Here is a 16630-nt window from a genome sequence, read left to right as displayed (position 1 = left end):
GAGGGGGAGGGGATGGTGCAGCCACCGGAAGAGGAGAGCAGGACAATGGCATGGTTGAGAATGCAGGACTTTAAGATGGAGGTAACATGTGTGAAGACAAAGGACTTAAAGATGGTGGTGGAGAGAGGGGGAGGGGACTGCGAGCTGAGGGAGGTGGGTACCTGAGGTTTTCTGGCAGATCTGAAAAGGAAGAAGGACTGGGCAGAGTAAGAGGCTGACAATCTTTAACTGGAGATCAGGCTGGGAGAACCTGAGTTATAGAACACTTAACATAAAGGTCTTGATGGGAGTGCAAAGTCCAAAAAGCCTGCACATATGGGATTTCACTCTACTTTCTGCTCCAGTGGCAATAATTAAGTTGGTGAGGAGACTAAAATCAAAAGTTCCCTCAGGGGGCCAGCGAGATTGGTTGTCCAAGGGATACTGAGGCCCAGCCTCAGAGAAAAGGAAGACTAACTTCTGTTTGTGAATTTCCTGGGACAAATACAGAGTAGCCAGATTAGAAATGAGACACCGCAGTGGGGTCTGAGCCTCTGCTTTCGAGGACTGGTTCTCCATGTCGGCGCCCACTTCCCAAAAAAAAAGTCCCACTGAGAGGAGCGCCCAGTGTCCCAAGTGTGCCAAGTCAGGGGAGATGGCCTGGGAGCCTGGGTGAGGGACATCTCCCCCACCACAGGGCCAGGGGTGAGTATCCCAGATACTCGCAATGGATGGGCTGAATACCCAAGACCTGGATGTAGCTATGATTTCAGATGGACCAGGTGAAACGGAGTTAGGAAGGGAAGCAGACCGGGGGAAACTGAGGGACTCACCAGAAAATAGTCCACGCAGAGGAGAGCAGGCTGAGGTCCCGGGTTGGGGAAGGAGGGGGCGGGGCCGCCGGTGGCTAGTCGGGGCCCGACACTCACGCTCCTTCCCGGGTTTCAGAACCATATGTAAGATAAATTCTAGCCAAAATAAGCAGGCAAAGAGAGGCAACAAAGGGCCAGGTAATTTATTTAAATACCCCCGGGTGAGGTTCTGTGGCCTTCTTGTCACAGGCCAGAGAAGTCACACCCAGTTAGGGAGGTGGAGGGCTTCTAAGGGATTAGGAGGGGGAGGAGCAGGCAAGCTATCCTAGGGGGTGTGGAGAGGTATGATTGGCTAAAGGTGACATAATAGACAACTAGAAACTTTTTTCCTTCCAAGATGGAGGAAGCTGACATCCGGGTCTTAGTTGGCACATCAGAAGGATGGAATTCAGGAAGAGCTGTCCCCTTTCCATATATGGCACAGACTTTGGGGTCTGGTCTGTTCTCCCCTTATGGCATCTCTCTGTTCTGTTTGCATGTCCTTGTTTTTCCTTTCTCCAGTCTAACAGGTATTCCCTAAATATATAACAAGTATTGGCTAAATAAGCAAAATAATCAAAGTAACTGCACTATGTACCATGTTTATCAGGTCTCTGTCCTTGATCTGTGTTCTCTCAAAATAGAGAAATCACCATTCAGATGGTGCTTGAAGATCTCCAAGGTGTACACAAAGTTCAAGGCTGAGGAAACTACACCTCCTGGGTTTAGAGGTTCAGTGAATATTAACAAAAAAAGGAAAATCAAGGAGATTTGGTGTACAGTGTTAATCATTCCCTGCACTGACATATTCCTGTTTGGGATCATAATGGGAATATGAAGGACTCATAAAAACCTAAATGAACTGTGCTCTACATGTTGTAGGGCACAGCCTGTAGTGTTGCCCACCACTCTGACACAATGCAGAGACAGGGTAAATTTCCTCTCTGATACCCGAGGGGGAGGCAGAGCTCATGCCACAGCCAAATGCAGACCATGAAGTATGGGTTCCCCAACCAAGGTTACATTTTTATTCATGTCTATCAGTAAAGAGCTTTGCCAACCAAAGTTGTGTTCATTTAAACAGACAGAGCTGCCCATCCTAAGGAGACCACTTCACAAAATATTCCTATGCATTTGAATTACTAAATCCCAAAGTGATGATTATTAGCCTTCAATCTATTATCTTTCAAAATGAGCCAGATGTCCAAATAGGTAGCCACACAAAGTCCACCATGCTTACCCACAGGCCTTGAAAACAAATGCATTTTGAGAAATTGAAGCAATGCAGCCTCTCAATTTAAGAAGCAGCCAAAGGTTGTGAGCTTCAGGTCTATAGTGTAATACACGCAAACTGTCCATCAAGGAGAACAGTTGGTTACATTTAAAAACTGCATATTTACAAAAGTGAGGCTGAGCAGATTTGTTGAGTCAGGCACCATCCCTATTTTTCATCTTTTCCTGCAGGATATTTTTTATGCCTTTAAGAAAGTTTATTACTCGTGGTGCCATACAAATGAAAGGAATTCTCGTACTTGCTATCATCGAAGTGTCTGTCTGCCAGATGAAGTCAGGCATCCAGGCCATTCAGAATTGGTGGACCAGCGCCACCATCTCTGCACAGAATTACTGCCAAATATGCTGGCATTCAAACCCCTCCAACGTGATCATTAAGCTTTAGAGTGGTAATCTTTTTTTAGGTGCCACTGTGGAACTGGAAAAAGCAAATGTGGATTGTGTATTGTTTAAGAAATATTATAAATATGAGAAATTATAAAGCATTCATGCAAATGCCCGTGTCCACGTCACCCAGCTTCAGAAACAGAGCATTATCGGGGAGAGCTGAGGTACCCATGGACCTTCCCAAACGTTCCCTCTTATCCTGAGTTGTGTGATTTTCCTGAGTTTTATTTATGCTTTTATTACATTCAGTCATTAGCAGTTAAAAATATTTTCGCAAAAAGCTTGTCCTGTGGGACAGGATTAGAATCCCGAGTATACAACACTTGCTAAACTTTTGCTGTAATGAATTAATAAGGATTTTGTTGTATTTTGTTTTGTTTAATTTACGTCTGTTGATTTAAAAATATTTAACATGTGACTGCCAGACAATGTTGGTGAAAGCATTTTGAAAATCTTGTTTCAAAATGCCAAAACAAAAAGATTTCAAGCAGCAAACCCAGACAAATCCATTAATTTTTAGCATGGTTAGTTTTGTGATTTTTCAGGTTAAGTATAAATAGTCAAAAAAATACCAATTTGCAGATGATATGAATGCTATTCTACTGCTTTTATGATGAAAATACAATGTAGTAAAATGACAAACATCTCCAGTTACACTGCTTTATACTCATTCTATTTTGATTCAGGGAAATAGGACAATTCTTTAAAAATATATATAAATGGTTGATAAACACTTGAAAAGATGGTTGGGCTCCCTAGTGATGAGGGAAATACAAGCTAAAACAAGAGAATACCATTTTCACCCAGATTAACAAAAGTCTAAGAGACTGACAGTGTCCAGGATAGGCTAGAGTGAAGCATGCCCTTGTCAACATTGATGGGAAGGCAACATCACAGCCACCGTAAAAATTTTTAATGAAAATGTCATTAGTCATAGCAATCACATTTCTCTGAAACAGTACTAGGAAACAATCTCACACATATATGGGGATATTTATATACACAGACGTATACACATATATATACATAATTTGTGCATGCACACACACACACACACACACACACACACACACACACACACACACACACACGTATTCACTCTATGGTTACATTATAATAATTCCAGACCACCTACATGACCTCCAATACGAGAAGATGTAGATATGGCTTCATTCAAAGTCATATAATTATATTTTATGTGTTAGTTGAAAGGAAGATAGATTGTATATTTTTGGCAAGGACAGGATGTTTGTGATACATTGTTGAGTGAAGAAAAGGAAGTTTCAGAATAGTGAGTGTCATGAGCTTTCCATTTCTGTTAGGTCCTCTATCCAGCACAACAGAATTCTTTCAGGGATAACACTGAATTTGTTCCAAAGACCTTCCTTGATACACTTGTCTGGAGGGGAATCTGAGGTCCCAAGGGGATCTGAGTAAATATGGCCTTATTCTTTCCCAGACAACTTCTTGGTGTTTCCAGAGATCATGCAGAGAAAGATGAGAGAAGCACGGTGACCAAGGGATCCAGGATGAGGCCCTGCACTGAAACCATGATCCCCCTTAATCATCCTCACATCCCCAGCACAAATATCCTACAGGGCTTCCTGAGGGTGAATTTCCTATGAAACAGAGGACAAAGTTAGGCTTGTTTGTTCTGGTTGGCCTAGAACGGGGACAGAGGATGGAAGAGACCAATACCATCTGCCTTGCAGTAAAAAAAAAAAAAGTGTCAACACATGAAAGATACTGCATGTTAAAAAAAAAAAGATTGATTTATCTTGCTGTTTTAAGAATTAATCTTAATAATCTTGCTGTTTTAAGAATTAAGAAAGCTGTTCATCAAAAACACAACAAAAAATGAAATATAAGCCACAGAGAGAAGATATTTGCTATATACAGATCATTACCCAGCTAAAGAAAAAAACAAAAATCATAAGGAAAAAGTCAAATATCTCAATAGAAAAATAAAGAGAAAGTGCAGGTATTTCACACAAGAGGAAACAAAAGAGACTCTTGTTCAACCATAAATTGTGGTACAGACACAATCTGGCATTGCCTGGATGGCTTAAATAGACCATACCATACAACCCAGAAATTCTACTCCCTGGCATAGGCAACAGTACCAGGACACAGAACTCAGTGGCACTGATCATTGTAATAAATGCAAGAAACAGTCCACATCCTCATCAACACTGAAATGAATTAATCAATCGTGAAATGAACAATTTCATAATACAACAGTGAAACTGAATGAACTACAGCCAATCACACAATGGATGGGTCTCAAAAACCTAATGCTGAGCAAAATCAAACAAAAAAATTGCAAAATACATAGAGTACGTTTTGCATTTACACTGTTCAAAACTAAGTGATGATACGTTTAAGCACCTAAGATGGCAATGCTATGAAGAAAGGCAAGGAAATGCTTCAAACAAAATCCTGGATTATGATTACCTCAGGGGGCTTGGAAGGAGAAGCATTAAAGGAGCACATGGGATCCACAGTGCTCTATGTCTGAAGCTAGCTATTGGGTCTGGAGGTGCACAGTTTGTTACAGTTTTGTTATCATGTCTCTATTACTAGTATTTAAATACACATCCAAGTTTGAAGAGCTACTGAAGGAAAATAAGCATCCACAACCACAAAGTGAAAGGATAAATAACTACCCTCCATGGCTAGGAAAGAAGGGAGTTGAAGTTTTCACTCTCACTGTCACTCAAAACCTTCAACTGTTTACCCCCAAAAGAACCTGCACTAATTTTGTAATGGAACAGAAAAGACGCAGCTGTAAGGGGTCTTCATTCATGACTGAGGAAGGAGGTGTCCCAGTGAGCTGAGCTGATAAGCGGACATGTCCAAGTTCACTCCCTGCGATTGCTGCAAAGCTTGCCCTTAAGAGACAGCATTGATCACACCTTCATCAAAGTGATTGATAAAATGCATCCTCCCTCAAAGGGTGAGGGTATATGATCAGAAGCATTTTTGAACTTGAGATTTTTTTTCTGTTCAAAAGGGATTCATTACAATGGAAGCATATTTTGCCTTTTCTTCTTTCTTTCAAAGACTCAGCTTAAAAAGCATAGGAGGCTTTACTCACATAGATAATGAATAAATCCAGTACATTATGTCAGCCCTAGCATTTAGAGCAGTGTTGATCATAGGCCAAAACCTTTCCATCTCTTGAGCCTTTTTGTAACACTGGTACCACTTATTTTTCTTTAAGTTCTTTTCATGTATCAGATCCCATTGGATAAAGTAAGTTTAATCTCATGTCAGTGATAATAACCAAATTGAACAAGATGCCATGCTATCAACTCAAGTCTTTGAAACTAGTTTACTTCTGTAAGGTAACATTTCATTGATGCTTTTAAAATTTACTATTTAATGTGATGCTGTATTGAGTTTAATGGATGTCAGTGTTAATCTTTAAAAATTATCAAGGTAGGGACTTTTAAAAAAATCGAACATACAAAACTGAGAGTTATCAGAGGTAGGTTTGAGCAGCACGAGGTCCTTCCTGGAGTTTCCACAATGTCTCATGAAATTCAAACTTCTGCCACAGGAGGTATGGACTAAGCCCGATGCATGGCTGAATCCATGCCCCAGAACATCTCTTGTATACTCAGAACTAAGTGGCGGTAAGCCATGCATTCTGGAGATGGGACAGGGGAAGACAAGAAGACTCTCATGGCTGGGAACTGAACAAAGGGCATGAAATGCACCACATGAAGCCTCAGCTCTTTATATGATGGGAGTTAAAAGGTCAGGAGGGAGAAGTAGAACAGGAATCTAGTCTTATCTGGAAAATGCTACCTTTGGGGAGAAAACCATATACCCCAAACAGCAGTTAGAGCTTAGGTTTCCTTAGATATGACCAACTCAAGGAAAGTCATGCCTTCCTGGTCATGTCTACTAAAGCAGGCTGTTCAGCAGCAAACGGAGGAGAAAAGTTGACATTGCCAGGGACACATAAAGACATCTTTGTGTACCTGAGAGGCTCTCAGTAATTCCAAATCTGAATCCCAGGGTATTAGAGAAGATGCCATCCAATAGAGCCAACTGGTAGTTGGTCAGCCTTTTCTGATATCTAAGAATAGAATTGATTTCTTTTCAGTTTAATATAACTTCTATTTTCAGTGGTTCATAAGGAAAACGCCTTTTTAAACAGCTTTCCATGTATTATCTCATTAACTTCTCACAATGACCTCAGGAAGTAGGTTATCATTTTCCTGTTTTATAGAAAAGGAAATAGACACTGAGAAGGGCAGTAACTTTGCCCCAGGTCATCCAGCTACTAGGCAGAAGAACTGGGATATAAACCCAAGTCAGTCTGATTCCAGAGCCTAAATGCTTAACCACTTCCTGTCCGCAGCTTCCTCGGCATACAGTGTTTCAAGCGTTCACGGTTAGCAGGCGAGAACCCCTGGCTTAGAGCCTTGAGACCACATCTAATGTCAGTCTGCTCCCTCAAATCTCTTCCCAACACCTTTCCAGCAACTTGAAAATATGGACACTTTGTACTATTCTCCAGTTTCTTCCTCTTCTACCCTACCTCTTAACATTGTGCCCACCCAGCACAATGTCCCGATGAAAGCATGTACTCACTGTTTGCTGAATAAAGACATGACCTCGTTCAAAGTTGAAGAGGGTTGAGGGGGGTCACAGTTGGGACTCTGCTGTTTTAGGGAGCAGATATGAATGCTAGACACCAAGAAAGTACACTCAAGAGGCAAGCATGCTTCAATGAAACGAGCTTTAGTCCCTGAAGGATCACGCAGAAGGGGGAAAGTTCAGGATGGTAGACCAAGCATATTCTCCTTGCTCCTGAGCAAATGAGCAGCAACTGGTATTGAAGAAGTACCACAGCTCATTCAAGCCTGGTTTTATGTATATGAAGGCAGGGATTAGCTTTTAATGTGTGATTTTTAAATCTGTGTTCCAAGGAGACTTAACCTTCTAAGGAGATGCCTCAGGGCATACTGAGGCAGGCAAAATAATACAGGTTTGGGCCCCTGCAGTCAACACTATTGAATGCTTACCAGTAGTCATTTCCCTTTTTCTGTTTTAATAAACCTTGAATTTGAATAGATAATAATATGCCTGGCCCCAAGGGACAGATCATCATTTGTTTATAGCAGGAATTTTTAAACTTCCATGTGCATGCAAATAAATTGGGGATCTTGATAAAATGCAGATTCTTATTTAGTAGGTCTAGACCAATACATTTCTAACAAGTTGCCAGGTGATGCTAATACCATTAGTCTACAGACCACACTTTAGTGGCAAGGCTGCAAACCAATGCTTCTCAGCTAGGATTGTACAGAAGAATCACATGAGTAGGTTCTGCTTTCATTGGTTGGGGGTTAAGCTTGGGATTATTTTGCTGTTGTTTTTAAAGATTCCCCAGGAGATTTCAGCATGCATGATTTAGATCAATATTGGAAAGTCTATTTTCTTTTGCCTCTTATTAGTCTAAATTTAAGCAAGAAAACCAGTTCTGGTCAATGAGATATAAGGGGAAATCTACCAAAGGCATTCTGGGGAAGATTCTCCTCCTTGATAAAACAATAGTATGAGATGAAAATCCCCTTCTCTCTTCCTTCCTTCTTGGGGCATTATTATTGCCCAATAATAAGAGAAATGTTTGGAGTTGTAGGCTTCATCCTGTGCTATGGAAAGGCAACAGCACAACACACTGCGGATGGCAGCGAGGAAAGAAAGGGCCTACCTCCTTGATGATGCTGACTGACTGCTGCACCAAACTTCAGTTGTTCCAGTGGCTACTGTTGAGTAACAAGCAATCCCAGGATTGGTGACTTAAAACCACTCTGGGCTCAGAGTTCTGAGGGTCAGGAATTTGCACAGGACACATTGGGAGTGGTTTGTTCCTGTTCTCTCTCATCTGGGGCTTCAGACAGGCAGGCACATACACCAGGAAGTGTCTCAAACAGCAAGAGAATGGAGTCATCTGCAGGCTTCTTCACTCACACAGCAGGTGTGTGGGCTGAGAAGACTCGAAAGCTGGGCTCAGCTGAAGCTGTTGATCAGAGTACTTGCACACAGCCACACCATAGGGCTTAGGCTTCCTCACAGCGTGGCGACTGGGTTCAGAAAGAGAATATCCTATGAGAAAGCATTTTGAAACTAATCTTTTCAAGAGAGCCATATAGAAGCTACATGGCCTTTTCCAACCTTGACCCAGAAGTTATGCAGCATCACTTCTGCCACATTCCATTGGGTGGAAGTGAATCATAGAGGCTAGCCAGATTTAAGAAAAGGGTATTTAGATCACACTTCTTGGAAGGAGAATGGCAATGTCACACTATAGAAAAGCATGTGGGCTGGGTGGTGTCATTGTAGCTACATTGCACAAATAAAAACATGCACCTCTACATCTACACTTTTTATTAAGACAGTTAATATACATCCTTTTGAAGCCCCCATTAGTTAGATATTTTGTTATCTGCAGCAGAAGAATCTCAACTCATATAGTTCTTTACTGCAGCTTCAATGAAGGTAACCACGTTATTATCTGTTTTGTATATTGAGTCTTATAGGAGATTTTGGCCAAGGGGAGTGATAACCTTAGATGTGATACAATATGAAAGAGATACAGCTGTGCAAAGATATATAATACTTTGGCCTTTGAAGCAGCAATGCAAAGTTTGAGGCAAAGTCCTGGGCTGTGAGCAGCTTCTTTCACTATGAACAGCCTCCACAATGTGAAAAAAAAAAAGTTTAGGAAAAATTACCAGTGAGTACCTGTCTTCAAACTCTGTTCACATGTTCCTTGAACAATGCTTAAAAATTATATATGCTCTTTCCTAGTGTCTTCCAAAGGGTTTCAGCCCCAGGCAAGTTCACTATGGATTCAATAACACTGAGGAATGACAACGGAACATTCTTGGGGTGAAAGGGTTATACCCAACTTTATTCCCACAGTGGCAGATCAATCACTAGAATCCTGCCCACTCAGAGCAAGTCTGCATGCAGCAAGCTGGCCCCTGGGGGCCAGGTGAGAATCCTGGCCATAGGAACCTTCACTTTGTCCACACTAGTTTTACGTCACCTCACAAATTCACTATGAATTTAAATAATTACAAAAGACACAAGTCCCAGATCATGATATCTTATTCTTTTCCCTTGGCACAGATATATAAGTATATATAGCTGGGAAAGACTGGAAGGCCCATTGGTTTATGGTGCCTGATTAATCATTACATGAGGCATCTGCTTTGGTGGTGCCCTCTAAGAAGTTTTTACATCCCTAGGCAATAGTCCAAAGTAAGATTTACGTGCAAGGAGTATGTTTTCTTTTGTAAAGGGCTGTGGTAGGCACACTATATAATATATCTTCCAAACTTCACCATTTTTGAGAGTAAAAGGGGGCACTATTAATAACTACTCTAGGAACTAAGTGTTAGCCAGAAAACTGTGATATATGGTGACCCCAGCTATTGGAATACTGCCAAGTTATCAAGCAAATCAGTTTACAGAAGAGAATTCATGGAAGCTGAAGACCTAGTCATTATTTCACTGAAAACTGTCCATATTCTGTACTCCTTAAAAAAGTTTTCCATAGCCCCAAGAATTTGTGCAGGTTTATTATTAAGCTAGTGTCCAGCCATAACAGTTGTTAAAATATTGAAACACTTCCACACATGCTAGCAGAATAATAGTAATCAGGATAACAACAACAAAAGAATCAATAACCTAAACTTTAGCATGTGTGTTTTATTTCAAGCACAAACAAATAAGCTGTGATTCCAAGACATTTTGTAGCCTTGGTATTAGAGCATAGAGATAGGAAATCTGTTTCAGAGGACTTGCTAATGATTTCCAAAGTTGGTGGGTAACCTTGAAGCATATATAGACTTAAATAGGAGAAATGAAACTTGCAACCTCTTCTAGTCTCATCCATAAACCTCCAACAGAAATCTTGTCCCTGCCCATGGGGAGAAGTGGGGTCTGGGTTCTGGAAGCAGCTAGGAGGTCTACTAGGTCATGGATATAGACAACTGCCCTGACAGCTATAAGCCTTCACTGGGGATGATGTCCCTTCTGATAGGTTTGTGAAACCTTTGCTTTATTTGACAATTTAACTTTTGATGGAAGGCAGTTGTCCCAGTGCTTTGTCAACAAGTTCCTAGAGAGGCAGACTCCCAGAAACCTAGTCATTGACTAAAAGAGACAGTCTTCCAGCAAGACAGCTCTATGTCTCCACCCTTTCCCTTGCAGATTGTTTTAGAAACAGAAATCTAGCACTAGCACCAGGCTGCCCACTCTTCCTCCCTTACCTACCTTATCTGCTCTTGAAGGAGAAACAGCCTTACCAGAAGCCTTCACCACCTCCAGGCCACTTCAACCAATGAGCACATTTCTATTACTTAATTTTCTTTCTCTCTTCCTATCTTTAGTCCATTCTACTTTGTCTTCATTACTAGCTGGGTTCTACCTGGTCACTGGCTCATGGTTGGCACAAGCTGTTTCCTGATTAGCCTCAGTAGGGCATAGAGGCATATTGTACTTTCTCAACAGAGAAAGAGAAAATAATACACAGGCTGCTAGACTCAGCAATGAGTATCAGATAATCGCCATCTTTTTCCATTTCCCTTCTCTATCTCCCTAAGATTACCCAAACGGTAACATCATTTCAAGTATGAGAAGAGCAAGGTGCAAGTGAGGAGCAGATGTAGGGAGAGTAGAGCGCTAGTATGAAGGGCAGCCTAAGGAATCCCATGTGAATGAATCCCAATGAATCCCCTTCTTTTATGACTAACATGATCACTTAATGGTTACCAATTCATAGGAGTAGTTGGAAATCTGATGTAGTTCCCCATGTCAAGCCATGAAGCAAACAGTTATCATTAAGCTGCTGGCAAAAGTATCAAATGATAGATCAAAATCAACACACTAGTCAGTATACTATTTGGAATTTATTAGAATTATTTTATGAATGAAATATGTTACAAATAATATGACTAGGTAAGAAATTTACATGATATGTTATTAACTTCCTTTGGCAATAAAATGAGTATGGTATATTTAGTATTTGACTTACATAATCAACTGTATTGCTGTGCTACTTGAATATTTTAAATATTTCCTTTTGCCATTTTATATCCCAAGTTGAAAAGATTATCTGAGATAACCTAAACATGGTTTCTGCATTTGCAGGCTTTCTTCATCTACTAGTGCAATGGATTAAACATTAGTAGAACTTCAATAATCTTTTCTTCACATTTTCTTTTAAGATAAGCATTGGGGTGGGTACCAATGGGATAGTTATCATCTCACATTGGAAGTGAAAAAAAACAATGGGTTTCAGAAAACTTAAACTTATGCTCACAGAACCCTCTCCCATCATCTGCCTCAGTGAGAAGGCTCATCAATTTCAGAAAGCCCTAAATTATTACCTAATGGCTCTGAAGGTGGCCCTTGAATCACTGAATATCATGGTTGTGGTACGCTGAAAAATAGCCCACCAGATACCCACAACCTAATATCCAGAACCTATGAGTGTTACTTTCTACGGCAGAAGGAACTGTGGAGATGTCACTAAATTAAGGCTCTTTAATGGAGAGATTATTCTGGATTATTTGGATGGGCCCTTAAATGTAACGACACACATTTCCTTACAAGAGAGAGACAGAGAGAGATTCAACTACAGGCAGAGAAGACAACGTGAAGATGGAGGAGAAGTAGATTTGAACATGCTCTGCTGCTGGTCTTGAAGATTAAAGAAGGGCCCATGAGCCAAGGATTGCAAGGGAGGCAGCTCTAGAAGCTACAGAAGGCAAGGAGCAGACTCCCCCTTAGCGGCTCTTGAGGGAGTGCATGTCTGCCAACACCTTGATTTCAGCTCATCGAAAGCCATCGCAGACTTCTGACCTCCAGAATTCTACGAGAATAAATATGTGTTGGTTTAAGCCCCCAGGTTTGTAGTAATTGTTACAGAAGCCATTAGTAACCAATACAGTAAGGTACAAGGCCATGAGGCCTGGTCAGGGGAGGCCTGACTGCATTCTGAGATTTCTATGGGATACCAATTTCAAGGTAACTGCCCAGACATGCATGGGGTATGAGGATTCTTCAGCTGCAGGGGAATGGAAACAAAACAGAGCCCTTTGAGTCACAGGTATTGACCACACAAACATCACATTGCCTGACATCCTTGCAACCCCAGGAAATGAGTTTAAGATCTGGAAATCTTCAATCAAACTAGTAACTTAGAGAAAAGGGCCAGAATCTCACAAGACAGGCAAAGCATTTATAGCTTCATTAAAGGCTACTAAATTATATGACTCAAAAAAATTAGTGGCAATCTGTTCAGACAAGAATTACGTTTCTGTGGTTTTAACCACAAAACCTCTGTGGATCTTATACTACATGGCAACTATGGAATCTACTTTCATATTTTGGAAGCCAAACTATTTCTCTAGTACTTTGGCTTGCAAAATGGACCCAAATAAAAATTATGAATGAGGCAGTCCATATTTTTGGATGTGGTTATCATAAACCAGCTCTGTGAGTCTCCCTATATAGAACCTCTGGTTTACTTTCAGATGATATCATTCCTTTCACAAGGCAGTAGGAGAGCTAAATAGGCACTGATCTTAGAGTCAAGAGTTTAACGCCATCTGATGGCAGCAAAATGTGGAAGAAAAGTTTAAATGTTGAAATAATGGAAGAATGGCAAGTAGACTTTAAAGTTGACCCTTAGAGTACCCTTGAAATCAGAAGTACAACACCCACAACTACTTTTTAAGTATTTTCCAATCTTCTGCTTCTACTTTCCTTACTTGATTCACTTTACTCTCAGTGGTGTGACACACACAAAAAAAGTATCAGTTCCTAGACTTTAAGGCACAAAAAGTGGCTGGATATCCTGTACTTATTTCAGGAGTTTCCAAGACAGGATAATACCCATTCTTCCTTTCCTATCCCCAGACCTAAAGTGGAGATTTCTAAAGACAATTACTTCTCTAAGGAGTAACACGCACACTTAAATGATGTCAAAGAGTTCTATCTCAGGTAGAATGGTTGTTCTCAGCATGTAAATAGAAACACAGGGATGCAATGGCAAGGATAAGAATGCTGGTTGAAAGCAAGACAGCCAGTGTTTGAATCTCAGGTCCCACTATTAGCTATGTAATTCTGGACATTTAATTTTTCTGAGCTTCATTTCACTTATCTTTAAAAATTTTGATAATAATAGTACCTACCTCTGAGGGCTATTTTGAATATATACACATGCAAAATACACGTAAAATAGCTGGTTACAAAGCTTGGAAACAATTAAGTAGTACTCAATAAATATCAGCTACTTTTAGATAACCTTGAGACCAATGAGAATCTGGCTTGGCAAATAATGACTGAAGGGAAAAGCTAAGAAGACATTTCAAATATGCCACTGGTTACTAAAGAAAATGTGATTGCCAAATATATGCAACTTTTCTTTTTATATTATGATGAACATCAAATGGATCAAAAGATATACAAGAAGTTTTCCTGTTGCCACAGAGCTCTAGTCCCATTCTATAGAAGCAACCATTCAAACAAGCATGTGTATATTTGTGTGTGTGTGTGTGTGTGTGTGTGTGTGTGTGTGTGTAATACCCTCCTAACCTGATTCCCTGATTTCTTTCTTGTTCTTCTATGGGAATTCTTCACCCAGTAGTAAGAGTGAGTGCTAAAAATCTTAAATGATGTCATAGAATTTCCTTGCTTAAAATACTCCAGTGGTTCTGCATGGTGCCTAAATAAAATAAAATCAATTTCCTTACTCTGGATTACAAAGTGTTCCATACTCTGACCCCTCGCTTTCTTTCTGACTGGTCTCTCCCAGCTGAGCCCCAGGCCCATGGCTTTCTCTCTGTATGGTGATTATCCAGGTCACGCCTACCTCAGGCCCTTTACACTGTTTTCTCTGCTTGGGATTCTCTTCCTCCTGAACTCTGCATAGTTAATCTTTTTCCATTCAGATCTCAGATGACATCTGCCCTCCCTCTTTAGGACTGGCTGACTTTATAATTCAAGTAGCCGCCCTGTCCTTCTCTCTCATTTCAACCTCTTTTGAGTCTCTGCATAGCATTTAACACTACTGTATATACCCCTGGTTATTTGCCTCTTTTTATTTATTCACACGTTTATTTATGTAATTTCTAGCTTTCCCCATCCCTAGAATGGAAGCTTCATGAGAATAAGACTGGGTCTTCCTGTTCACCACTATGTCTTTTTCGCCTAGATGAATACTGAAATAAAATAAAATCCTAAGAATACTTAATTATTTTTTTTGAAAGAACGGATGAATTAAAATGAATGAGGATATTTAGGTTCTTTTCCAAAGTAATTTCAAAAATGTTACTAGCACTGTCCTTGTGCATACAGCCTTATGCATGTCCAATTAAATGCCAACAGTTTAATTACTGAGTCAAAGGCGTGAGCACTTTAAATTTTGATAGTTATTTCCAAATCACCTTTTAACAGTTATACCAATTTACATTTTAAGTGGATTTCTGGAGTCTTCTTTAAAGTGACTTTATGACATGATATTTGAGACACATTCTCTCAATTTAGCAGCTTAGGACACTTAATAATTCTAGAACCTTGAAAAGCAAACAGGATTTTACAAAGGGCAGAAGTCCACGATGCATCTTTGGAATGGCTGAAAAACCCATGTCCACAATAAGTGACAATTGGAGGGGTTACTAGGAGCAGCATGAAGACTCACTTTCAAGGTCTCATTACCCCCAGAGACTTGTATCTGAATTTTTCAGCAGCAAACAGATGTCTTCCGAACTTACATTCATCATGATCTTTTCCAAGTGTGCAAGCGCAATTTACAATAACAAAAATCTTAGTTCATGAGGGCTGGATCGAGACACAAAAAACATAGTGGCAGAAACATGTACCCTATTCTAGAAGGTTCTCAAAGTCCATGGCTTCATTTCTCCCAAGTAAGGTTTACTTCTCTTGTGCTTTGAGCACCTACGCCAATATTCTCAGTTCTGTGTAGTGGAAACTGGAAAATACACTACTGATGAATGTATATCTATACATTAATTTCTGTTTAACTCGCATCAACAGGCACAGATAAAGATGGGGACGTACAGGAGCCACTGACTCCTCTGGGTCATTTTGAAAGACACCCTCTCCCAGGGCAAAAGCAACCACTAAATTCATAAGCAACATCCAAGAAGAAGCCAGAAAAAAAACCCAGAGCCACGCATACATTCAGTCTCCACACCAACACAATTCCAAAAATTTTCCCCTAGAAATCATTCTAAATGAAACATCCATTTCCAGTAACGATCCTAAATGAAACATCCGTTTCCAGTAACGATCATCCAAACATATGCCATTTGAACACTTACAACGTTTTCTGTTGCTCATCTCTTTTACTCAAGAGCAGCATATTTTTGCCTTAGAAGACTTATCGTTTTGGAAAAATTGCCCAGATAATAGCAGATACCAACTGTGTATTCAAAATGTACCTGCATGAAGCATCCAGTTTAATAAATACAGAAGAACAGGGGACTTACAGCAGGGTGTCCAGTACAGTAGGTGTAGCTGGTGTGGGACTGGTAGTGCAAGCTGGCCCTTGGGAAGGAGTATGTATTCCAGGCTGGTTGGCTGCTGTTCCACTGGGAGCTGAAGCCAGGGCTCATGGTCACTCGAGACTTACTAGTTTGACAGGCTCTCACTGTGGAGCTAGACTATCAAGAAGAAAAAAACGCAATGTAAAGACAGCTCTGCATAAAACCCAAGCCAGTTCTATTTAGCAGCATGCATTCTCCTGTATGATCATGACACAGGACTCAGCTGGTTAAAGGAAATGGCTGATTTCTTAAGAAGAGGCATTAAATATTGCTCTGATAAGGTTAAAAGTGTTTTCTCACCACTCGAGTTTTGACTGGATCACAAAACACAAAGGCTCATTGAAACTGTTTATATTGAAGTTTTTTTTTCCCATTTGCAGTGTTCAACTCCACCCTTCAGAAGTGTGATATATTTTAGTGGTGACAGTAACAGTGATGTTTCCAATTACATAAACTCCTTTCATTACAGCATGCACCTTAGAAACTGACCATTCATCTCATCTGAATGCAGTAAACAAA

The 16630-nt window shown here is 40.4% G+C and overlaps 1 protein-coding gene across 2 annotated transcripts in view; it reads right to left on the bottom strand.

Annotated features, from left to right (window-relative positions):
* The window catches only part of RBMS3 (RNA binding motif single stranded interacting protein 3), a 1487986-nt gene that overhangs the window by 763885 nt on the left and 707471 nt on the right, over window positions 1-16630 (bottom strand). For both annotated transcript variants that reach the window (XM_073222890.1, XM_073222891.1), the window contains one exon: window positions 16055-16228. In XM_073222890.1, the coding sequence (XP_073078991.1) occupies window positions 16055-16228 (174 nt within the window). The remainder of the gene's footprint in view (window positions 1-16054; window positions 16229-16630) is intronic.

The sequence above is a fragment of the Manis javanica genome, chromosome 15 (assembly GCF_040802235.1).
Source record: "Manis javanica isolate MJ-LG chromosome 15, MJ_LKY, whole genome shotgun sequence".
In the NCBI taxonomy this organism is placed as follows: domain Eukaryota; kingdom Metazoa; phylum Chordata; class Mammalia; order Pholidota; family Manidae; genus Manis; species Manis javanica.
The sequence above is the reverse complement of the archived record's forward strand: the minus strand, read 5'-3'. Positions and strand labels throughout refer to the sequence as shown.